Here is a 26980-nt window from a genome sequence, read left to right as displayed (position 1 = left end):
AAAATCAATGTAATCTCGATGACCCTAGGAAGAGGGGGCACCATGGTCTAGAAATGCTTAGGGCATCAAAATATCTTAATCCGGCACTGGTCGTTTGCGGAGTCAAACGATTTGGGACTCGCATTTTATACGCATTACCATGCCTTCCCGAAAAAAATCGAATCATTCGCGAAAGTCTCGCAACGCATTGAGGTTACAAGGGGCACGTGATCTTCCTCAGGAGTCTGAAGAAGACCACGGTGAGTGGGCGTCACTCTTAGCCAGGTAGGCCGCTTCGCTTTCGCTCGCGCACGTATACCTTCCCATCATCATCATCCTGTCCTAGCCGGTTTCGGCCTCGGCGACTGGGTATTTACTGGCTAGTGAGAGCGACGATCGTGAGCTCTCAGGTGGCTGACGTAGCCTATTTTTGCGGTGAATGTACGTCCACACTCACCGCAGGTCAGCACCCCTCCGACAAAATTGTAATTTATGACCGCAGGTGGTCGGGCCTTTAACTCGTCACGCTTCGCGTCGAGTTCCACTCGCCTCTGCTCTTCAAAGGCTTGCACTTTTGTACTCACTGTATGCCTCCACTTCGGCCGATCTTGTGCCGAAGTCTCCCAGTGCGATGGTTCAATGTCACATCTCCGCATGTGACGCTTCAGCACATCTTTGTAGCGCAAAAGTTGGCCGCCCTGTTTCCGCTTGCCACTTTGCAACTCAGAGTAGAAGATGCGCTTAGCAACTCTGTCATTAGACATACGGGAGACGTGACCACACCATCGCAGCTGTCGCCGCATTAGATAGGCTTCAATGCCGCTGACATTAGCACGGCGTAGCACTTCGGTGTTCCTGACACGATCTGACCAAGAGATGTTCATAATGTCACGCAGGCATTTAAGGTGAAACCTATCCAATGTCCGAATGTGTTTTCGGTAGAGACACCACGTTTCGGAGGCATACAAGAGATTGGGCAGAACTATTGCCATATACACAGAGACCTTTGTCTGGAGCTTAATGTCATGTGAACGGAACACCTTGACGCGCAGTTTGCCGAAAGCAGCGGCAGCCGCTCCGATTCTACTGTTAATTTCGTCGTCAAGGTGGCACTTGGATATTATTGTGCTCCCCAGATATCTGAATCTGTCTACTTGCTTAAGAGAGTCGTCGCCGAGCCTGACATCAACGGGCGCTAGTGTCTCCAACCCCATGATTTCGGTTTTTTTGACACTGATTTTAAGGCCGAAGCGCTGACAGGACTCATTGAGGCTCGTTATAAGCGTCTGTAGACTATCCGGGGAATCCGCCACAAAGCAAAGGTCGTCTGCGTACATTATCTCCGTAATATTCGCTAGAGATACTTTCGTGCGCGCCTTTAGTCGTGCTAGATTAAACACACTGCCATCAGTGCGAAAACGAATACGGATGCCATCTGCTAACGTTTGTAAAGCATCTCTGACGACCACAGCAAAGTAAAGAGCGAAAAGAGTTGGTGCCAAAACGCAGCCTTGCTTGACGCCACACGTGACACCAAAGTATTCAGAATTTTCGCCCTTTACGCTGACACAGCATTGCATGTCGTCGTGCAGAAGTCTAATGAGCCTGACAAACTTAGCCGTGCACCCCTGTTTCGCTAGCACCACCCACAAGGCTTCACGAGGCACGCTGTCAAAAGCTTTCTCTAGGTCAACAAAGCAAAGAAATAGTGGTTGACCTTGTTCTCTACTCTTCTCTTGTAGTTGACGGATAGAGAAGATGGCTTCGCAGGTGCCTCGGTCAGGTCGGAAGCCAAATTGTGTCTCCGGCAATATGTCTTCTGACAAAGGTAAAAGGCGATTCAGCAATATGCGAGCAAAGACTTTACCCGGAGAAGTTAGGAGAGAGATGCCCCTGTAGGAGTTGCAGTCTGATCGGTCGCCTTTGTTTTTATATAAGGAACTGATGCGGGATATCCGAAATTCACTAGGAACTCGTTCCTGCTCCCACATCTGCTTAAATAATGTCCAGAGAGTCTCATGCAACTCCTGCCCCCCATATTTGAGCAGTTCTCCAGGTAAGTTGTCAATGCCCACAGCCTTTCTATTTTTTTGTTGCTGTATTGCAGTGACAACCTCTTTCAGGGTCAATGGCTCATCAAGTTTTGAAACGATAGGGAGCGGCGCTAATGAATTTATGTACTGCATATCTGCAGCACGATCGACATTAAGCAGGATCTTGAAGTGCTCTCCCCACCGATTCAAGACGTCTTGCTTGCTGGTCAGTAACTTCGATCCGTCTTCGGTTTTTAGCGGAACACTGCTGCGAGTAACCGATCCAACAAGCTTACGCACTTCCTCGTAAAACTCAGACAGCTGGTTGGTTTCTGATAGCCATTGAATGCGTGCGGCTTTGTCCTTCCACCACTTGTCCTTTACGTCGCGAACTATTTTTCGCAGCTCCGCACTACTGCGTTTGATAGTTTCCGCGTCTCGACCTTGGCGCAGGATCTGTCGGTGATTTCTGACTGCATCGGTCAAGGCATCGTCATTGTCGTCGAACCTACTCTGTCGTTTAAATCACGTGTAAAATTTGAATAAAGGCGAAAAAAACTATTGATTTTGGAGTGTAGTTTTATTTAGTGGTACTTACCTAATTGTAAAATATTTTATCTGAACTACAGTCCTCCAGCATATCCATCTGTCAACTTTACTTCAAGTTCCGCCTCCAGGGGAGAGGGAGAGAAATTAGGATTAGAAATTAGCCGCTTACTGACACAGACCGAATTCCACGCGGGCGGAGCCGCGGGCACAGCTAGTGACACATATTATTGTTGAGTAACACTAGCGCTGCTTTCTTACAGCTCGACCTTCAGCGTCGCTTAATTTTTAACAAATATAAATGGCGGTTGGCGCTTACGCTATTATTAAAACCGCTCCAATATTATTGCGGCCATAATGTACCTTTTGCCGTGTAACGTCACATATCTTTACTATTTCATATCTAGTGAATCTCTAATTCATTTCCTGAAACGCGCAGAAAGTAATAGGTCAAAAGATTCTACACACACAGCTAGTTTACGTAACTACATTTTCGTATGCCATAACTACACGTATTTAAAACGTCGGGAAAATTAAACGTGTGTTTGTAAAGAAAACAACTTTATGCGGTTAATACACGCAACATTCAGGGTAATTAACTCTTTGTTCAAAAGAAACTCTATGCTATTGTTATACCGTACTTTTACTTGATAAGGAGCCTAAAAATGGAATGTAGGCCACACCATATATTTTAGCTTAATCGGGTGCCATTATGAAGAAAGAAACAGAATTCTTTTTTTGCGGACATCGTCAGGTGGACTTTAGCAAAAAATATGAATTTTTAATGAGGGGTAAGTGCCTTCTTAAACACAACAGCCGCTATCAAAAAATTGCTAGGTATTAAAATAGTGATCAGTGATCACGCAATCAATGCCAGCGCAGTGCCAGCTACGCTCTACGCCTGTAGCCGATTTATATATGTCGGCGGCCGATCGTAAGATCAGGCATATCGTGAAACGTGAAAATATTTGACTCGTTCCCTAAGTCGACGGAGCCCCGCTACGCGGGGCTCCTATTTCTGGGCAGTTTGCCCTTCGGGCATCTGAAGCAACCTAACGAACCTATCCTACCTATGTATTGGTTTAATGTGACTATCGTCAAAACATTACACAGGAACATTACGATCTGCCTGATCTTACGATCGGCCTACGACATATATATACCTACTTATTAAACCGTTTTTGCCGGCTTGTAACGAAAAGTACTTACGAACGGAGAACCCGCCTAGAGATCACTGGCAGTGAACGTGTTAAAGTTGAAATTGATAACAGGACGAAATGAAGTGAAACTCGTGCGTGAGAAGCGCGCCAATCACCAACTGCCCGATTCGAACTTTAAGATACGTCAATTAATAGATCTAGAAACGATATGGATTACATGTGTCAGTGTCAAGAGTGACGTTTTTGTTTGAAGAAACGTCACATTTGACACTGACATATCTAATTCATATCGTTTCTAGATCTATTAATTGACTTATCTTAAAGTTAGAATCGGGCCGCAAGACGATCGTCAATGTCGTGTCAAAACCAGTTCAGAAATTGTTAAATTAGAATCTACCTCCAAGTTTCAATTGAAAAATAATGTAAAACATCAAACATTGGTTGTAATATTTAGTTGAATGCACATTCCTACTGGCAGAACCAATATCATTGAAGTGCAAAAGCCGATATGTTAAAGCGGGTAGCGGTATGATTGTCGCCGAGCGTTCTATTCTGCGGCCTATTCTGAATTAAAAATATACTATAGGTACTAGAAAACATATAAGAATATTTTAAGGTGAAAAACGTTCAGGAAAACTGGCGTCATTTCTGTCGACATTTTGAAAGTTAACGATTTTGGTACATATTACCAAGTTTTTAATTACTTATATAGCTTTTCAAGAAGTAGAAAGTTTGAACATGACTATAAGGATCCAGCAAAAACATTAGGCTGTAAATTCCATTTATTTTATGATGTCCACAGGAAAGACTTACATAATCTTAACACTTACTTAAAAGATTTTTGACCCGTTAATATCCCGACTACTTATACTTATTTAGATAATTATTTATTTTAAATATTATTAATAATCGACTAATCCTATCTATTCTAGTGAGTATAATATAGTTATAATACTCGTATTTTAAACTAAGTAATCGCACTAAAACAGATGGTGGAAATATATTTGTTGTCAGAATAAGAAGTCGGAAGGCGCAGATTGCAGCCTGCCTTAAATCAAATCGTTTTCGAAAAGCGAAGATGTTGTAGAAACACGTAGCATGTCGTAGAGTCGGCGTAGCACTTTGGATTATATGCTACGTTGCGCTCACACGTAGCGAAACATTTCTTTGGGTAAAATCCTACAAAAAACATATTTTAGTTTTAGTTTTAATGCAATTCCAAATTACGACATCGCTAACATAACAATTGAAGGAGCTTTGAGATGTATAATAGAGAACATGTAGGTCATACAGAACACATTTTGTTTTAGAGGTACTTAAAATGCGGACAGACCCGAAATCGTGACTTACCTACTTAGGTACATAATATTCACTTTTTTTGCTACGTCGCGTTATTTTGTTATTAGCATAAATCACGTTTTAAGTCTTAAACTGTAAATATGTAACATAAGCCACTAACCTAGATTAGTCATTATTGTCATGTAATTAATTTTAGAATTACCTATATGGTATGTTTTTATTGTTTAGCCATAATTTTATAATGTAAACTTATCTAATTGATGCCTACCTCAATGCACACTCGTAAGTTTTTCCTTTGTTAATTATTTTTTTTCTACCTGAGATACAGGATTTTCCTAGTTCAGGTAGAAGTCATTGAAAAAACTTACTTTATATTCTTAACCTAATGTTAAATGTATGATATGTTTTTCTAAATAATGATTTATTATTATTATATTTATTTTGGGATATGGCTAGTCAATCTAGTCAATAAGACCCACTCTGTATGTACCTATTGGGACAATCAACCGTGTACCATCGCGCACACTGTTAATTGACAGTTCGTATTAGTGATCCAAAAGACTCGAGCCTTTGGTGCTCTTTTTTTAGGGCTCGCCTCATCTCTTGACGCCTAAAAGGCTAAAAGCCTATTTAGCTCTTTAGCCCCCGAGCCTAGTTCTATTTAAGAGCCTAGACTCTTGGGGCTAATAACCTTATTAAGCCCCTAAAAAAAGCCTATTTAGCTCTTTAGCCCCCGAGCCTAGTTCTATTCAAGATCCTAAACTCTTGGTGCTAATAACCTTATTAAGCCCCAAGAGTCTAGGCTCTTAAATAGAATTAGGCTCGGGGGCTAAAGAGCTAAATAGCCTTTTAGTCTTTTAGGCGTCAAGAGATGAGGCGAGCCCTAAAAAAAGAGCTAAAAAGCTCGAGTCCTTTGGATCACTAGTTCATATACCTTATTACAAAAGGCATAAGGTCAACCGATGGACAGTCGCCATCAGATATATCGGAGCGGCCAAGGTGCTCACAAATATCGGAACACGCCTCTATTGTCAGGGCGTTAGAGCGCGTGTTCAGATATTGTGAACACCTTGGCCGCTCCTATATATCTGATGGCGACTGGACAAAGAGTGTTACTGTTTGCACCTAGTTATCCCCATGCAAATAATAACAAATAGGCATTGACGTATAATATCTAAGGACGGGCTAATGGGGCACTAAAAACGGTACTAGTTCAGCGGTGTTACTCACGAATTCCAGCCAATCGTGCAGTCTAACGCAACTAGTTGCGATGCGACCAATAGCGCGCGTAATGCGAACTCGTCAACCAATAGCGCGCGTGACGCGAACTCATCAACCAATCGCGTTGTACCGGTTTCACACCGCTGTACTGGGCCCTGTCATGCCTCATTAATTATTGCCCGTAAAGCCAGTCTGTAGATATTTATGTCAATGCAAATGGGTATACGTCTTATATTTTGTAACAATACCTACCTATATTCGCTACGTGCACGACTGTCACGCAACCAAAACAGACTGGGCGAAAAAGGCAAACGACCGAGAGGCAAATGGAAAAATTTGGAGGAGGTCTTTACTCGTTAAGAGGTCCTTAATTAAACTAGAATTAATAAATATACCGGGTGTGGCCTGTAACATGAGCAAATAATTAAAACATAGATTGTACTCCTCAAACGGTGACACTTTTGTTCAACAACTTTTAAAAATTATGAAGTATTTAGACTCCCTATTTTTCATACAAAATAAATATTATCTTCAATGGACGCCATCGCCACGCCATATCATTGTGATTGACGTATCTTGTCACGCCTTAAACATAACAAAATTCGCGATACATTGCGTCTTAGAATAAACATTAAAGTGTATTAAAAATCAAACCACAAGTTATTTTTAAAAGTCGCTGAACAAATGTTGATCAGTATGAGGAGTACAGCCTACAGTTTAATTTTTTGCTCATGTTACAGGCCACACCCGGTATACTTCCAATAAATTCATATCGTTATAATAATCATTTAATTAAAAAATTATGTTTTTTATTGTGACATGTTATATAATAATATTATTATACACCGTGTTTTTTTTTATTTCCGTTAATTTCAAGGGTGCATACCTGAGCTTAAATCAAGTAACTTTCCCAAACACACCGATATTCTAATTAACTCCATTTCGAAGATAATCAATATTTTATTTTTTTCCTATAAGGCCTCTACAAGCTTGTACACTTGCCTTAAGGCCGGTTTATATATTGATTAGTGTTTAGCGGGGTGTGTGGTCCGTATATCTGTGGCACCAACAACCGGCCTATTGAAGGCGCTGATGCTCAACTGATTACGTTCCATACTCTCACTAGTGGCTCCAAGAAGCTGTTATGCATGCAGCGGCCACACCCCGGTAAACCGCGTCGGTTCGCGGGCTAAACTAGTGAGGGGAGCCTGTCTTTGACAGGTTAAGCAGTGGAACCCTCCCACTTCAAATGCATGAAGTTTATTCCGGTGGGAAAGGCAACTCAACGCAGATATGCATTTGAGCTTGGCGGACCCGGCGGGATAACAAGGCAATGTGGATGGCCTAGGGCGATGATAGAGGGCATATAGGTATCATCGGCCAGAAACATCATCTGATCTCATCTCCGGTCGTATCGGTTCTCCGTTCCACTGGGTCGAGATGGGTGAGGACGAGTGAGTGCACCTGCGTTTGCGCGTACGTTTGTGCACTGGAATATCTCCTGCGCACCTGACTGCTTCCGAATTTGGACTCCGAGTAGTGTTAAAAGACCTGTGGCGATGGGCCGAAGTAGAGAGGTCTGGTCCGATGCAGACTGGGCTTTGTCTGAGGCCTGCACACAGGCGGCTCCAGGGGTGTTGTAATACACCGTGGTCGTTTTCATTCTGCACTGGGGGGACAGAGAGGATCCGGCAGCACCTGGAGCGACAAAGCAGCCCTATTTAGGGAGGCACTGCTTTCCCTGCTTAGCCAGGGAGGGGGCTAGAAAAGGTGCCCTAAAAAATGCTCACCCCAAACCGTTAGGATGGTAGTAACCGTGGCTGCCTCCGCATCTTTCAATTCGCGGTCGACGTAACACGAAAATAAAGAAAAAAATAACATCTCATATGATTTTCGGAGCGTGGAACGTGCGTACGCTCCTGGATCGTGAAGCCAATGCCTGTCCTGAAAGGAAGACCGCAATTGTTGCGCGGGAACTTCGTCGCTACAATGTAGATGTGGCTGCTCTCAGTGAAACACATCTTGCTGATGAAGGACAATTGGTGGAGCACGGAGGTGGGTACACCTTTTTCTGGAAGGGGCTATCCTCTTCTGAACCTCGACGGTCAGGAGTGGGGTTCGCGATCAAGAACCAGCTAGCTAAGCAATTACGGGAGTGTCCAATTCACATCTCGGACCGCGTTACGACGTTGCGCCTCCACCTGAATGACCAAAACTTCCTCAACGTCATCAGTGTCTATGCCCCTACGCTAGATAAATCTGATGACGTCAAGGATCAATTTTATGAGGAACTTGCACGTTGCATTGATTGCGTACCTCCCAGGGAGCAGATAGTTCTACTGGGTGATTTCAATGCCAGAGTTGGTCGCGATTTTGAAGCTTGGCCTGAAGTTCTGGGCAGACACGGCGTAGGCAACATGAATAGCAACGGACAACTGTTGCTTAGCCTTTGTGCGCAATACCATCTGGCGATTACGAACACCATGTTCCGACTTCCAGCTAAGCACAAGAACACGTGGATGCACCCTAGGTCCAAGCACTGGCATCTAATAGATTACGCAATCGTGCGGCAAAGAGACATTTCCCAGGTCCAAGTCACCCGCGTAATGCGGGGCGCTCACTGCTGGACCGACCACAGACTTGTAATTGCGAAGCTGCGCCTTCGTCTCCGTTATCCTCGTAGAAGTGAAAGAACAAAGCCGGTATGTATTAATGTGGACAGGCTCAATGACTGCGAGGCCAGGGAGAGATATGTTGAAGCCTTTAGTTCAAAAATCATGTCAGTAGATATGAGCACGGGAGATGTTGATACTATCTGGAAAACTGTGTCATCTCACATATTAGACTCTGCTAAGTCCGTATTGGGCAAAAGAGTCCGTAAGCATGAGGACTGGTTTGATGAAAATGACACGGTCCTTACAGAAGCTATTAGCAAACACCGTCGTCTTCTTCAGCAGCACGGCAGTGCTAGCCAAGGTGAAAACGTTGCGGGGTTACGGCAGAGTAACATAAGTCTGCGTAAACTTTCCAGGGAAATTAAGGACAAATGGTGGCAGGATAAGGCTCGCCACATGCAGTTGCTCGTGGACACTAACCAGTTAGGGGAGTTCTACAAAGAGATCAGGAACCTTACGAATACCACACCACCTGCAAAAGTGCCACTGAAGCCTTGTAATGGCGAAGGCCTTCTTAAAAGTAAGGATGAGGTATTGACACGGTGGGCAGAACACTTCAACACTCTGTTGAACGTTGATCGAGCAGCAGATCTAGAACACATCAGGTCAATGCCTCAACTCCCTATTGCCGTTGAGCTGGATAAGCCACTGTCAGGTGACGAGGTTGCTCTCGCTATCAAACAACAGCAAAACAAGCGTGCGGCTGGCATTGACTTTATACCAGGAGAACTGATAAAATACGGCGGCGAGGAGTTGCAATCAGCTATGTGGAAACTCTTTGCTCTTGTATGGGAAAAAGAACAAGTCCCTCATGACTACAAAGTCTCGCGCATCAGGGCGTTATACAAGAGCAAAGGCGACCGTTCTGATTGCAATTCTTACCGTGGTATTTCGCTGTTATCGGTCCCCGGGAAAGTCTTTGCCAGAGTTTTACTAAACCGCCTTATAGATGTATCCGAAAAGCTGCTCCCAGAGACCCAGTTTGGCTTCCGGCCAGACCGAGGCACCTGTGAAGCCATATTCTCAGTGCGTCAACTACAAGAGAAGAGCAGAGAACAAGGTCGACAACTGTTCCTCTGTTTTGTTGACCTTGAGAAAGCATTTGACAGCGTGCCTCGTGAAGCCCTCTGGGTGGTTCTGAGCAAGCTTGGATGTACGGAGAAGTTTGTAAGACTAGTTAGACTCCTGCATGACGACATGGAGTGCTGCGTGGCTATCGACGATGAACAATCGCACTTCTTCCCCGTTACGTGCGGGGTGAAGCAAGGTTGCGTCCTAGCACCCACTCTGTTCGCGCTGTATTTTTCAGTTGTAGTCCGAGAAGTCTTATCGACATGCTCCGAAGGTGTTCGCGTCCGCTATCGCACTGACGGCAACATTTTTAACCTGGCCAGATTCAAAGCACGCACAAAAGTCTCATACGCAGTGATCACAGAGATCATGTATGCAGACGACTTGTGCTTTGTGACTGAGTCCCCAGACGGCATGCAACAGCTCATGTCCAGTTTCGACGAGTCTTGCCGCAGATTTGGGCTCAAGATCAGTGTCAAGAAGACTGAAGTGATGTCTCTGGACGTGCTCAGTCAACAGACACTGGTCGTCAGACTCGGCGAGGACCAGCTGAAGCAGGTTGACAAGTTCCGCTATCTGGGGAGCACGATAACCTCCAAGTGCGATCTTGATGCTGAAGTTAACAGCAGAATCGGGGCTGCGGCAGCAGCTTTCGGTAGGCTAGATCACAAGATTCTCAGCTCACACGACTTGAAATTGGCCACTAAGATCTCCGTGTACATGGCAGTCGTGTTGCCTAACCTCCTTTACTCTGCTGAAACGTGGACCATTTATCGCCGCCATATTCGTATGCTGGATCGATTCCACCTCAGATGCCTACGTAAGATACTGAAGATCCGATGGTCTGATCGTGTTCGGAACACCGAAGTGCTGCGTAGAGCAAATGTGGGTGGAATCGAGGTATACCTCATGCGACGTCAGCTTCGGTGGTGCGGTCACGTTTCGCGGATGAACGACCGGCGTGTGGCTAAGCACATCTTCTATTCTGAGCTTGAGGAGGGCAAGCGGAAACAGGGCGGCCAATTCCTTAGGTACAAAGATGTGCTTAAGCGTCACATGAAAAAGTGTGGCGTAGAGCCCTCGCGATGGGAGCAGCAGGCAGCCATGCGTACGGAATGGCGGGCTGCAATAAATGCCAAGATAACCGATTTTGAATCTCAGCGGCGCTTAGAGCTTGATGCCAAGCGTGATAGAATAAAAGCCAGACCACCTGCGGCAACACCCTATAACTATGTAAACGGTGTGCTCACATGCCTGCAATGTTCGCGAACTTTTACTAACAAGATCGGCTACATCAGCCACTTGCGAGCACACCAGCGACAGCAACGGAGTTGACAGCAGTCGCCGTGGCCGAAGTCGGCCGTGGAGTGGAGTTATTATTATTAGTGTTTAGAATGAGTTCATACATTTGCTACTAAACTTAAGTAAAATCTCGGTCGATCGATGTTCGAATTGACATTGATATGTCACAGATTTCAATTGTTTGGTTTAGTTAAATGTAATGCCCGTGTTACAACAACGCTATATGCTACATTTAATTACTTTTTAATATTAATTTTTCTGAAAAAAAAAGCAAAAAAATATTTTTTTTTTTCAAAATTAACTATGCCATTTAGTTTTCTTAAACGTACTTAACCATACCCCGAAGTTAACGGAATTCAATAAAAACACGGTGTATATTTCTTCCTTCATATTACTTAATTCTAATTATTATTTTAAATTATGCTTATTTAGGACACGAATTGTTTTCAAATTATCAAACTAGAGTTAAGTAGGTACTTTCACCGACATTTAAATTCAAATTATAATATTGTACAATGTAGGTTCAGCTTGATTATGTAATGACGCATGTACTACTGTATGTAAAATTAAGGAAATAAAGAGGCTTTTTTTATTTTCAATTTATTTATTTATTGCATGGTTATTGGTTACATTCGTATAAAACGACTTAAAAATAGTGATGGTTTACATGTGCCTATTGTGTAAACCTATTGTCAGGCGTGGCTCACTCCGTGATTTTGTCGCTTTGCTACATGTAGCTAAAAGTACATCCGTTCCACACCAATTTTGGTGGCTAGCCATAAGCCGCGCGTGGCGCTGTCGCCACCTAGCGGCCATATCTGTGCTGATCGTAACAGACGCGTTTTGTTAGAGAGTGAGTCTTCTGTACCTAGTACTATTATTTATTGTGCTATTGTCTCCCAAATCGCTTCCTAATTTCCTTGTATCTTGTATCGTACGCATTGGACCGCCTGCCAACCTATTAACAGCACAACTGTTGCTCCTGCTCCTGGCGTGCCTCCAGGCCCGTCCTATTCAATTTACTAATAAAACAAACCCCATATGATTTATGCTCGGAATTTAAATGCTTGTAACCAGTTTGCTATTTGGCAAGATGTACTTGTAATGTTTCGGCTCAATGGTTGTGTTAATTGCCATTTTGAGTGATTACTAAAGGTCGCTTTATACTCCATGTTTTGGTATGGTAATCACGTAATCAGCTATTATTATAACATTAATTGATTGATATCAATATATTAACACATTCATTGCCAGTATATAAGTGCTATAATACGGGTTACACTCGTAGCGCGTAGCCACGGTTTGTTTATTTGTTTCGCCGTATGTAGCGCGTAGTCGCTACGAACAGTGTACCCGACAGTCGGGTTCTTGGCCCTGAATTAGTGTACCTACCTATTTCTAAGTAATACAATTAAGTATAGATTTAATTAAATAATAAATTAACACATTCAGGGCCAAGAACCCGACAGTCGGGTACACTGTTATGATTGAATGTGTTAAGGCGCAGTACAGTCAGCTATATTTATACCAAAAATATATGTTTCTATATGTAGAATAATTAGGGTATGGCACGTAAACGCGAACTGAAGATACATAATTATCTCTATTTGGAAAAGTATTCCTGGGTGGCAGATACTTTTGGTGACTTGTTTCATGGAATAAAAAAACAAGGTCTACACCCAAGGGCGTAGATACCTCGCCTTAAGTTTTGTACTTAAGACCCCAAAAAAGAAATTTTACCCCAGTCATTATAAAGGGGCCCACTGATTAACAGTCCGCCGGACGGTATCGGCCTGTCAGTTAGAACAAAATTTTGACAGTTCCGAACAACTGACAGGCCGATATCGTCCGGCGGACTAAATCAGTGGGCACATTTAGTACGATTCCCACCGAACGGGCGGAGTCGGCGCGCATTTCGACGTTCGGTCTGGCCTAGTGGGTAGTGGCCCTGGGAAGCCGATGGTCCTGGGTTCGAATCCCGGTAAGGGCAGTTATTGATAACACAGATATTTGTTCCTGAGTCATGGTTGTAATCTATGTATATTTAAGTATGTATGTATTTATCTAGCCGGTTTTTTATAATAGTTCGTGTGAAGTTATTTTTTTAACATACATATTTAAAATAAAACATATGAAAAGACGGGAAATGTCAACGGGACGGGATAGGCCAGAATTGAAAGAAATCGTATACAAAATAACGTTTATTTTGTTATAATCATAAATCATAAATATATATGTCACCGGATGGTTGCTAACTTAGCTAACAATCCATCGTTAACCCTTTACCAGGCCAAGGGATATATATTTCCCACATACAGCACTTCAAACATGTGTTCTATTCTCGATGAGAAAGACTGACATTCGATTGCCATTTTTGAACTGTCAGCCTGGTAAAGGGTTAAACTGTGGCGTAAGATCACGTCACAATACAAATCTAGTTAAAGAACTGATTATTACTAAATATAACTATAATAAACCCAAAGATATTGTTTAAATAGGTATTAAAGTAATATTAGAGATAGTAAGAAGCGTTCGTGTTTGTAATTTTTTTCCTCACACGGTTCACGAATTCTCTCTCTCGTGATCGCTCACCTTCACACGTTACTTTTTTCCAAAGCATAGTTTTACTAAATTGACGTATTTTCTCATTACTCAATATAACTCTGCAGACTTTCCAAAGACAAACCCTCTTATTCAAAAACTGACGTTATGAACATTTTGTACGGCTATAGTCCTAAAAGTCTGGCTAGCGAAATCTCAGTCAGAAAATTCTAGGTTAAGGGTGAAATCACCAGATCAATAATACACCATAGAGTATTTACATCTTTTACATTTTGTAAGCCTATTATTACAGATAAATAATTTAAAAGACAGTTTTTACTTTTAAAATCAATTAAGTTATACAATGTAGTTGATAAGAGTAGTGCATCAGACTGAAATATTTACAGATAACAAATTAAGCTCCTAACTGTAAGTACATCGGTGGACCTTATTACATAAGGCATAAGGCCCACAGTGAGGGCGATGGCACCTATTCATCATCATCATCATATCAGCCAGAGGACGTCCACTGCTCGACATAGGCCTCCCCCAAAGAGTGCCACAATGACCGGTCTTGCGCCACCCGCATCCAGCGGACTCCTGCGACTTTAACCAGGTCGTCAGGCCACCTTGTGGGGGGTTGTGGGGGGTCATAGGTATGGTACCTATTATTTTTGTCTTAATCCCAATCGGGCTTAGTTTAAAACCCCTGCATATGCTAGTGCTCCCCAGTATCGCCTCTTGTTGGAAATTGCTTACTTTCCAAATAAGTACCTACCTATTTTCCTATTGACCCTTAAATGAATGAATTTTTCTTTTTGCCCGAAATTAATATGTGTTACGTAATTGTTTGCTGATTATGGGAAAAATGGTAAAAAAATATAACATCGATTTTCACAGCGAAATCAGTGTTAGAAGTTCCATAGGCTAAATCATATTTATGTAAATATATAATTATCAGGAAGAGATATATGAAAAATCTTACTACCATCAGAAAGATACACTATTTTAGATACACCTATGATAATGTTTTTAAATATAAAATAATTACAAACCCCAAAAAAAAACGTCCAAAATCACATACTAAAAATCATCAAACTCTGGATATTTTCAAATTTTCCGACATTTCGTCTTAAAACGAATTTAATTTTTATAAATTAAAATATTGCGTTAATTTAAGTAAAAAATTGGAAAACGGATTGGATTTACTAGTGAAATAATATGTAGGAATAAATAGATTTTACCTAATTATGCATAAAATTCGATATTTTTGTAATGTAGGTACGCTGCATCGCACACCTTGCATTTAAAGGTTAAAACAACACTTTTTCTTGATCTTAGTCAAATATTGTATGGGTGACCCACTCTGAATAGTTTTATTTGTCGCTTATCAGCAGGGGTCGGTAACCGGTATTATTAAGATCTTTCTCGTTCTTTGGTTTATTATTTCATTTTTAATGGGACAATCTAATAAAACAAAGATGTTGCCTAAATACATGATTCAGTCCTAATTAAAGAACAAAATATTGGGCTATTTCGGGGTTTTAAAAAAATACCGGTTCCGAGCCCTGCATCAGGCCAATTCGAGTTCTATTATTCGATCTGTTTCCGATATGATAGGTACTGATCTGTCAGTGTTAAAAGTGTCATCTCTTCAACCAAAAACGTCACTTTTGACACTGACGGATCAGTACTCAGTAGGTATCATATTGGAAACAGATCGAATAACTAAAACTCAAATTAGCCTATAAATCTCGATATCAACTAAATTGTCTATTCCAAAATATATACAGTGGAACCTGGATAATTGCAATCTCAAGGGACCGGCCATTTTTTGTCAATTAACCAGGTTTTCCATTTAAGCAGGTCGTGTCAATTAACGAGGTTCAAAAAATCGTTGTGTCAATTATAGAGGTTTTCATTAATAGAGGTTGCGTTTTGACAAATTTCTTTTATGGAGGTGCAAATAACCATTGAAAGTAGATTTACACGCTTAAATTCTGGGTTTCTGGTCTATATATTGCTTCTGTCTATACTTGTACTTTTACACTACATTAATTACCACTTTATTTTCTTATTAATCAAAAGCTAAAAATTCCCTTGAATTGTAGAAGAAAGTTCAATTAGAATGTAAAAAGCATACTTTGTTTTTGATTAAATCAAAACTATTTCGCCTACTAATACAGGCTGTGATAGATACCCAATAAATAAATTGAATTCTGGATGAAGATATAAATAAAATGATCATTGCTATTAAAATATTGTTTCTGCTGCATACAACTACATTATTTCAATTACATAGGTAATAAGTAAGACTCGTTTCAATAATCAAAAGAAAAGCAAAAATAACGGATTTTTTTAGCACAGTGTCAATTATAGAGGTCTTAGTTGCGATGTGGTCAATTACAGAGGCAAAATTACGAAAAGCACTAAAATCTAAATTGCAATTATAGAGGTTCCAAACTTTCAATTATAGAGGCCTTTTGGTTTCAAGGGACCGGGACCGGACTTTTGGTTGCAATTATTGAGGTTTTCCATTTATCCAGGTGCCAATTAACCAGGTTTCACTGTACCTACCTACCTAATAACCTATTATGTAAAATGAGAACATGGTAAATTCAAAAGATATACTATGATCTATGGCTTTGAACTATTCATAAAATTCATATGTTACCATATTGCTGTGATATTTTGGTTTTTATTATTGGTAAGGCCCATTTCCTATTTATTTAATCATATAATATCTGGAAGACCGACCTTTGCTCGGGAAACACATAAAAATCATAAATGCGAGTTTTCCCAGAGATAAGACCTAGCTAGATCGATTTTTCGTCCCCGAAAACCCACATATAGCAAATTTCATCGAAATCGTTAGAGCCGTTTCCGAGATCCCCGAAATATAATTGAACAAGAATTGCTCGTTTAAAGGTATTAGATTTATTGCTTTGTTTTGACATGTATATGATAATCTAAAACGGAAAAGTAAGAAATGATAAATGATAATAGCATACAAACCTGGCAACAATTAAGGTAAAACACACAATGATAAGCCCCCAAAATGCAAACATTGGCAATCTTAGGAGAGTTAGAACATAGAAATCACTGGAAGGTTACATAAAAGTGATATTTGCCGAGAATGTTATATAATTATGTAGTTAGTTGTTAATTATTAAGCTGTTCCAACAAGCATACTTTTAGTGGTGTAAAAAATACGCATTCGATTTTATTCCTACTGATAAAAATGTCAACCGAATGAACTGCGGGCGCAGCATGGTTCCATTTTTATCGCCTGTCACTATGCCCGTCACTTTCGCACTTACTTACTTGTTAGAACGTGACAGGCATGGTGACAAGCGATAAACATGGACCCATGCTGCGCCCGCTGGACATGGGTGGAAGGGTGGATACATTTTATTAGGTTAACAAATTAAGGTACACACTGTGCAGTTTGATTTATATAATGGTCCTTAAAATATTACAAATCAATACAATATTTACATTCATTTATACACACGGGCGTTTTTAATACTAAAAGTAATTTTATAATTCAATTGGCATAGAAAGTTAAAGAGTACTAGAATGATAACTATAGATGGTCAAGCAAATCTTGTCAGTAGAAAAAGGCGCGAAATTCAAATTTTCTATGAGACGATATCCCTTCGCGCCTACATTTTTCAAATTTGCCGCCTTTTTCTACTGACAAGATCTGCTTGACCAACTATATAATAGGCTACTTTACAATAGATAAATTATTTATTTTCAGTAGCCAATGCACCCAATGGTTTTAAAAGTGAAAACATACATAAATGTGAAAAAATAAAAATATATCAGTATATACAGTGTCGTCTCTCTTAACATATTCAGTGCCAGCGCGAGCTACGCGCTACGAGCGTAGCCGATAACACGGGGGAAAACCGTATGTAGCGAAAAGCGATTACGAACAGAGAACCCACCTAGTGGAGCCGAAAAACTCCATATTCGGCCCATCTCTATTGGCCGTTGGCAATCTTGGCGCATCTTATACAATCAATGAGACTGCTTTCTCAGAAGGGTAGTTCCACCGACACGCGACCATGAACCAGCTTTATATTATAACATGACAATTTAAACTTAATTACCCATAGATAAACTTGAACCAGTTAATAGTCGAGCGCCCACTCGTTCTCCTGGAGGAAGGAGTCGACAACCTCCTTCATCGTGAAGTTAGGGATGAGCTGATCTGATGTTAGCTTCACGCGCGTCACTGGATCGAAATGGCCGACGCGCTGAAATAGTAGTTTGAAGTTAAATTATTGTTCAACTGCAAAAATACAAAACAAAACATAACATGCAAAAATACAGATTTTCTGCTGCGAGTTGGTATAGAATAACAGCTACAAATCTATAACTATACAACAAATAAAAAATCACTGCGCGGTATATGATTTGAAAAATTAATAACATATTTAAGTCAAAGTACCTACTTTTTGAGGGGCCTCGGTAAATACTACCTATCTACCGTAACTTAGGCGAACGGAACAAATAAAACGCTTGCAGACCAACCAACGCAACTAGGCACCCTGAGGAGACAAGATAATAACCACCAGCAGCCCAGGTGAGACAGAAAGCCTACCTACTGGTGACTCACTTAACAGGACGCAAAGTAGTTGACGAACTAGACCCAGAACGGCAAACACGTAGGTACAGACAGCAGCAGAAGTTGCTAAGCGGGCGGGGTGATCAAAATGATCTTGACGCGACGTTATTGTTAAGAGAATAAGAGCGTGTCAATGTCATTTTGAACACCTCGCCCGCTTAGCAACATCTGCTGCTGACCGTACTAAACACTAATCAATGTGTAAATAGGCTCCAGTATGGAGGCCAAGTTACACTTACCCCGCCAGCCACATTTACTACTATTGACTTTAACTTGTATCAAAGAGAATTTGAAATAGAGCCGGATTGTCAAAGTAAATTATGTAGCCACAGTAAATTTGCTGCCATCTTTCGACAGAAGATTAAAACTGTTAGAACGCCATTTCACTTTGATCGTTATTCTTTCACTGATATGTGTTAAATTGTTAATTTGTTAAATATTAATATTAACGCCATCGACTCGACACTAGGTCAAAGGTATGGTGCAATCGAGCGATGGCGCCATAACCTTCAGCCTGCTCTCGAGTAGATAGCGTTAATATATTTAACAAATCAACACATATCAGTGAAAGAATAACGATCAAAGTCAAATGGCGTTCTAACAGTTTTAATCTTCTGTCGAAAGATGGCAGTAAATTTACTGTGGCTACATAATTTACCATGTCAGTAACTCTCTATACACTCTTTTCTCATTGCTTGTATAAAGTAGCTATTAAATCTTGTAGGTTTTGTTTAAACATACCTCAAGATGTTCTTCAATGTCTTTCCTCTCATACGTGATGCCGCTCGGCGTGATCACCGGGTCGTTTAGTATTTCGAAGCTTATCTTCCCGCATAGGTAATCGGGAACGTCACGTTTCTAAAATAAAACAATTAACTGTCAAAAAATTGTTGTGTGACACACTTTTATTGCTCACTGTACTTCTTCAAATTGGCATAGAGAAAAAAAAATACATAGAGTGCTCACTACATCAGTTTTGGTACCAAAACGACTAATATTATCGCAGTCGACATCTAGCATCGAGTAGCTGAATTATCAGTACTGCTACTTGACAATAGATGTTGCAACGACCGAAAAGTCTAAAGCTCAACAATTTTTGCCGACAAGTTGCGGCGCGCGGCCGCGGCCGACTCCGCGCGCCCGCGCCGAGCCCTCCACGCGCTGCTGCTGGTACCGCCCGAGTATCGTGCGGCCGCGTTCAGGGGGTCATTTCGTTACGCTGCCACCAAATGTTGGAACGATATCCCCCCTCCTGTGCGTGAGGCAAAGAGTATCCAACAGTTCAAATCTAGACTTAAAAAGTTGTACATAAATAATCAAAAAGAGTTTGAGAATATACACGTGACCAGCCCCGTGAGGGATGCGTTCATAAAGTTAACTTTTAGGTAAATACTAACCACACGAAACATGCTATTAAATACTGTTTCTGTATTAAGTACCCCGTAAGGAATCTATTGTCAAATACTAATGTTTTGTTTTTTATGTGAATTTCATAATTTAAATATTATGTAATCTTAATACCATTCCAATTAGCTGACTAAGGGCGGGTTTAAATTCAGCAAGCTGTACCCGCACCTTTTTCATTACTTACACAATTTGTTGCACAATGTTTAGATTAATACTTACCTACTTACTCCTTATACCTAAGATGGACTAATTACCTACCTAACCCTTATACTATACCTAAGAACTTATGTAAAAAGTAATGAAATAAACGCATTTGTATTTGTATTTGTATTTGTATTTGTATTAATTTTCAGCTAATATTATAACCGGATTAACCGGAACTCTATTTTCAACTCCTTCTGCTTTTAATATTAGTTGTAAATTGTTGTTCAATACAATTTTCGTGAGTCGCGACACTAGAGAATTCTAATATCAAGTAGCGGTACTGATAATTCCGCTACTCGATGCTAGATGTAGACTGCGAAAACAATAGTCGTTTGGTACCAAAACTGATGTATGGAGTGAGCACTCTATTCTTACTATATTTCTCTATGACATTGGCATGTCTATTTATCAAGTGATTCTCGAGACCTTTCTAATGAGCCTAAATGAAAAGTGTTTGTGTATTTCCATCGAGAAGTTCCTTTGTTGTTATTGGATTGTAATCGGAATAGGGAATATTACAAGTAGCCTACCGTGAAACACGATAATCGAAAGTTCGGTTTCTGCCTCTCTATCACTCGTGCCTATTCGATCGATAGAGAGGCAGATAAAGAAATTTCGATTATCGCGTTTCGCGGTAGGCCGCCTGTCCTATAAACAAACCGCCTTGATGCATCAATGTCATAGTGAAAACTTGTCAAAAACTGTTTAAGGCCTAGTATGTTTAAGTTACTCTATGGTTTACTAAACAAATTAGTGCTGCACTCTGGCGGCAGAGAATTGCAGTAATACCCCCATATTACGGAAGAACCCCACAACTGAATCACATTTCGGGAAGTGGATCTAAGTCAAGTTACAAGATTTGAAGCCATATACAAATATATGCACTGAAGCTAAATAAGTGTAAAAAATACATAGGAGTTCTCTTTTTATATAAGTTTAGTTTTAAATGAACTATAAAAAAAATCAAATGAACTTACCCTTCTCCTATCATCTATTTTGGCAAATAAATTATTTAGCTCGCTGGTGTAATTATTCTGAAACCAAAAAATGTGTTTTATAAATAAAATAATATTTAAATTATATACCTGAGCATTTACTGTTGTGGGTAAATTATTGTGTATGTCATTGTTGACACAAACATTGAGAAGCGCTGGTGGCCTAGTGGTAAGAGCGTGCGACTTCCGGACAATCCGGAGGTTGCGGGTTCAAACCCAGGCTCGTACCAATGAGTTTTTCGGATCTTATGTACGAAATATCATTTGATATTTACCAGTCGCTTTTCGTTGAAGAAAAACATCGTGAGAAAACCGGACTAATCCCGATAAGGTCTAGTTTACCCTCTGGGTTGGAATGTCAGGTGGCAGTCGCTTTCGTAAAAACTAGTGCCTACGCCAATTCTCGGGATTAGTTGCCAAGCGGACCCCAGGCTCCCATGAGCGGTGGCAAAATGTCGGGATAACACGAGGAAGATGAAGATGACGTCATTGATGGCACAACCAAACTTAAGCGTACATTGTCGTGATCATTAATGGAGTATGGAGTACGAGCTATCAAGAATAACCCTGAGGCCCCAGCGAAAAACGAAATATATTTATCTGCCTCTCTATCGCTCTAGCACAGCCATTCTCAAAGTGTGCTCCCTAGGAATGCTCCCCAAGGTGTGCTAAGTGTGCTCCCAAAGCCTCTGTGAGAGCCCACGAGAAATAACGAAAAAAAAACAATAACCAGCTCTTGTATATGTCTAGTCCACAGTTCAATAGAGACGAACGCACGTTTTTAATTTGGGGCTCCGTCAAATATTTCTTTTTCCAAAAGGGTTCCGTCGCCCAAAAGTTTGAGAACCCCTGCTCTAGCATATTCGGGCAAGAGAGGCAGATAACGAAATTTCAATTTTCGGTTTTCGCGGAAGGACCTCTGCATGGGCCTGTCTGCTTGCCAGCCATCAAATTAAGAGCCCATCAACGTGCACACTAGCGCCACTGCTAAATAATCTTGATTATTTAATTTTAACGATAGGTACTTAAAAAAGGGGGGCCGCTACGTACTGTATTTTGTATTTATGTAAGTACCTTTTGAATACATCAAACTAGTTTTTATGTTGCTAGATCCGTCAATCTATGCGTCCAAAGTTAAAACGGCCGTTTTTGTTTTGAGTTCATAGATCGACGAATCCAGCAACATAAAAACTAGTTTGATGTATTCAAAAGGTACTTAAATACAAAATACAGTACGTAGCGGCCCCCTTTTTAGGGTTCCGTACCCAAAGGGTAAAACGGGACCCTATTACTAAGACTTCGCTGTCCGTCCGTCCGTCCGTCCGTCCGTCCGTCCGTCCGTCCGTCTGTCACCAGTTGAAATTTTCACAGATGCTGTATTTCTGTTGCCGCTATAACAACAAATACTAAAAACAGAATAAAATAAAGATTTAACTGGGGCTCCCATACAGCAAACGTGATTTTTGACCAAAGTTAAGCAACGTCGGGCGTGGTCAGTACTTGGATGGGTGACCGTTTTCTTTTTGCATTTTTTCCGTTTTTTTTTTGCATTATGGTACGGAACCCTTCGTGTGCGAGTCCGACTCGCACTTGCCCGGTTTTTTTTAAATATCTTTCGTTAAATTTAAATAATCGCGATTATTTAGCAGTGGCGCTAGTGTGCACTTTGATGGGCTCTAAAGGGGCCCACTGATTAACAGTCCGCCGGACGGAATCGGCCTGTCAGTTAGAAGAAAAAGTTGACAGTTCCGAACAACGGACAGGCAGATACCATCCGGCGGACTGTTAATCAGTGGGCCCCTGTAAAGATTCAGAGAACTGGAATAACTTACACATTCTTCTTCTATATTCGCCGTTTTTAAATTAACATCCTCTTCGCTATTGTGCTCTAGTTTTAAGGCTTCCATTCTACGCTGCATGTCTTCACTTATTAACCTGCAAGTGGGCGGGAAATGTCAAAGGTATTACTGCACTTAGTGCAATGTCTTTTTGCGTAAAACCGTGGGCGGGAAACGTAATAAGATTACCGAGGTAATTCAATGTAGAAGTGTTAACCAAAGGTGAATTCTTAACCCCTTATTCATAAACGCGCTACAAACCTCAATTAGCTAATAATCGTTTGTCTTAATCTGTCAATTTGAGTTATGTATTTGTAAGAAAGGGATAAAGTAAAAATTTTACTAAATCAGGCCCGTAAAGTTTTTTGAATAAGGGGGTTAGACATTTACTATTGAATCTCCAAGGGCAACTAACGGAGTCTTCAGATTATATGAAGATCTGTACTATGTTCCAGTAGGCTATGAACAGGAGCGCTGCGAGATAGACAACCCGTCCCTCTCTAATTAACTCAGAAAAAGACAGATAAGTACTTGGGTGAATCAACTTTTTCTTGTCACTAGTTGCCATGGTTACGGTCTCCAGGGTCACTCTTAAAATACTAGTTATTTCGTATTGAAATGAACCAAACTTGAATTTTTTGGTAGTTATAAGGCCTTTCCATAATGGGACATGTAGTAAGCACGTTTGTAGAACATGGCACAGCAGCTCTTCTAAGAAACTATGCTACTATTGTCTCCTGGCTTATGGGACAGAATAACAACAAGAAATAGTTGATCGACCCACTTGGTCCATCTCGCGGCGCTACTGTGCTAAGCCCACAGTTTAGCATATACGTTTAGCACAGTTTAGCTAAGTACAGTACTTAATCAGTTTGATGAAATTTAGATCATATTCAAATGGAAGAAAGTTCCATTTGCTTTGTTTCATTTAATTTTCAAACACAATAAAATCAAAGTGACTACTTAATTTTAGTTTTGTCATTTACATGGCCTTAGGGCCCTTAGGAGGTTGTTCATTCGTGAGTAACTTTGCTGAGTAAGTACAATAAAAAATTATTATCTTGATGAGGATGGTGTTTTGCAGTCCCACATCAGGGACATAGAATCCTGAAGAGATTTTAGAAGGCTTTAATTTGCTAGACTTATATGGACAGGGATATGGACCATGATTACCTTTTGTATTCATATCCTGGTCAATATAAGTCTATTGAAACTAACCGTGAATAATTCAAAACTGTCTTTAATTTATTCTTATTATTATAGCCTCTTTATTTCCATAACTATTGCAAATTATATAGTTTCAATTTTTATTTTTAGATTTGGTTTAAATATGTTTTTAAGCTGTTGTTGTTTTTGTCGATTTTTCTCCTTTCTTGAGGCATGGATCCCGTTTGGCTAAAGGCCTTAAAAATGTATTTTTACCTATTCAGATATGTCTGAAGTTCAATTTCCTGTGTGATCCTCTTCTCTTCCTGAACATTCCATCTCTTTTTCCTGGCAATACGGAGCTGTGCAGCAATGTCATCACCAAAGTTGAGTTTTTGCTCTCTGGCAAGGTCATTGGCTGAAAAGTAGTTACAATTTTGTTTGAAATGAGAACTTATTTAGCTTAAGATGATGTTTGCTAGGCATAGCTGAATAAAGAATGTTTTGAGTTTGAGTTGGTCACGGGGTGTCACATTTGTCCCCACCGGGCGCAGATGGGAATAGGAGCTTCATGTAAATCATTCCCATTTGTACCCACCTAACAAATAGATATAGAAAAATACTTTCCATAGACAACATCCATAACCCATAACTCAGGAACAAATATCTGTGATAAACACACAAACAAATGCCCCTAGCAGGATTTTAACCTGGGACCTCCTGCTTCGAAGGCAGAAGAAGCAGGCTAGGAGCCCGTGTGTCCCCTTTATGCATTTAGTTTGCAAACAAGCACAGTGACATGGTAACTTTAGTCCTTGTAGGATATTATTGGCTAGTTCCAGTAGTTTAATTAATTAACTAGTTGAAAAAGTTGTAGTGCATAATTATTTTCCATTGTATTTTCACTTAAACATACGAATGAGTCTTGCTATTTCAGCAGGCTTGGTACAAAAAGTACTGAGGTTGACTGAAACTGAAGTAGCATGACAAATATGAATGTTTCCGAGAAAGTATGGTGGAAAACTGTTATGCAATATTACATCTGTATATATTTACCTCTATGAAGATGTTTGATAGCTTCATCATAGAACTCAAGTTCCACCAGAGCTTGTCCCAAAAAGAAGTGTCCCTTGACCTGGTTAGAGTCAATGTCAAGTGCACGGCGGCAGTCTTGGCAAGTGGCTTCCCAGCGCTTCACCTTGAGGTGGCATAGTGCTCGGTTTGTGAAGTATGTAGCAACTGATGGATTCTTTATCTATAATGGAGATTTTGTCATGATTGCAACTGTTTTGGTGAAGGAAATGTAATAAACAAAAGAAAGTTCCCACTGATGTGATAATGAATCTGCATAACCAAAATTCTACTCTAATTTGAAAACTTCAAGGTTGTTTATTGGCTGGCAATTTTGGAACTCTATAAGTTGGGCTTTTTTCTTTTTTTTATCAGGGATAATGTATTTCGGATGTTTGATCAGATCAAAGCTTTAAAGTCCAGAACTATAAAACATACAGAAACTACAACGTACAATTTCAACTAGGACACTTATTTTATTCATACATGTTTGCATTCTTACAAAATAGTAGCCAAATTAAATTTCATAGCATACTATGCTAGCAAAAAACATGGCTTAATGGGTTTAAAATTAGAAAAGGATTTAACCCTAATTTATGTTTTAATGATCAACTTTAAATGCTAACTTTAATCAATTCCAACAAAGAGTTAACAATAGAAAGAGTGAACCAAGAAAATTGATTTGCTAAATTTAATATGAATTTCAAATCATCATCCTGAATTGCTTAGGTAAGCACTGGCATCTTTGGAAACTGTATATAGTTATTGTGAAGAATTGTTAGGACCTGGGAAGCTTTTGTGTGAAAAATACAACTTGTTTTACTTACTATAGCCTTCGTATAACAATTCATAGCATCTTCGTAACGACGCAAACTAAAAAGTCTGTTTCCTTGTTCTTTCAATTCTTTGTCACTAAGGTTTGCGGTAGAATACATATGCTTTTGCTTACTCATTTTTAAAGTTCTAAATTATAATTATCATTATACGCTCAACAAAGATCTAACTATTTACGCAATTTTCTTACACTCGAGAAAGTGCCAATTTTATTATTTTATTTTTCCCCTTTCCAGAAATGTTTTGACATTGACGTTTGTAGAACCACTGACAACATGACAGTTGTTTTCTTTTTTCTCTCTCCTGACTGCTGGTTTATGGTTTCGTTTTGGTAGATTGCTATTAGTGTCCGACCGAAACATGTTTTTTTGCCGAAACCGAAACCGAAACCGAATGTTCGGCTTTGGCTCTAGTTTCGGCCGAAACCGAAACCGAAACCGAACCTTTTGTAGACTTGTTAAAATCGTTGAAAAAATGTCATAAAACCGCTTTTACACACATATTATGGGGCTGTCAACACCCAATGCCCTTGAAATTGATGTTACTTAACCCTTGGGACGCCTAGTGCCATATCCGTACCAGTCCTGTCAACTGCCGGAGGGTCTTCAATTTTTGTACCCGTCAACTGCCTAGTCCCAGATCTGTACAAAGTGTCTCAACTGCCTTGTGCCTTATCAGTCACCAAATTTATTGTATTATATTTTTACAATTTTGAGATCTAAACACTTACAAATAGAGTTTTATATCATTTGCACAATATCACTTTTTTTTGATCGCGGCAGTTGACGGGTACAAAAATTGAAGACCCTCCGGCAGTTGAGGGGGATGGGACGGATCCGGCACTAGGCATCTGACGGGTACAAGTACGTTTGTCGGTTCGGCGTTCCAGGGGTTAAGCAGTTTTTTAAGATTATTACTAGAGTTAGACCAAGATAATTCTGCAACGATTTTGATAACACACGCAGTGCAAGTGTTATTTTAAACGTCTAAACTTCTATGAAATTATGACGTATAAATAACAT

General features: G+C 40.3%; 1 protein-coding gene and 1 long non-coding RNA gene across 2 annotated transcripts in view; both read right to left on the bottom strand.

Moving 5' to 3' along the window:
• The window catches only part of LOC134791805 (uncharacterized), a 470284-nt gene that overhangs the window by 239452 nt on the left and 203852 nt on the right, over nucleotides 1-26980 (bottom strand). The window lies entirely within an intron of this gene.
• Nucleotides 17265-26220, bottom strand: LOC134791741 (E3 ubiquitin-protein ligase CHIP). Its single transcript, XM_063762881.1, has 7 exons — nucleotides 25952-26220; nucleotides 25110-25308; nucleotides 24330-24471; nucleotides 22902-23004; nucleotides 21052-21108; nucleotides 19205-19321; nucleotides 17265-18092 (listed from the first exon to the last, which is right to left on the bottom strand). Exons 1-7 carry the CDS (start codon nucleotides 26075-26077, stop codon nucleotides 17967-17969), a joined length of 870 nt encoding a protein of 289 aa, XP_063618951.1. The 5' UTR covers nucleotides 26078-26220; the 3' UTR covers nucleotides 17265-17966.

This window comes from Cydia splendana, chromosome 6 (genome assembly GCF_910591565.1).
Source record: "Cydia splendana chromosome 6, ilCydSple1.2, whole genome shotgun sequence".
Classification (NCBI taxonomy): Eukaryota; Metazoa; Arthropoda; class Insecta; order Lepidoptera; family Tortricidae; genus Cydia; species Cydia splendana.
This window is presented reverse-complemented; position numbering and strand designations above follow the sequence as displayed.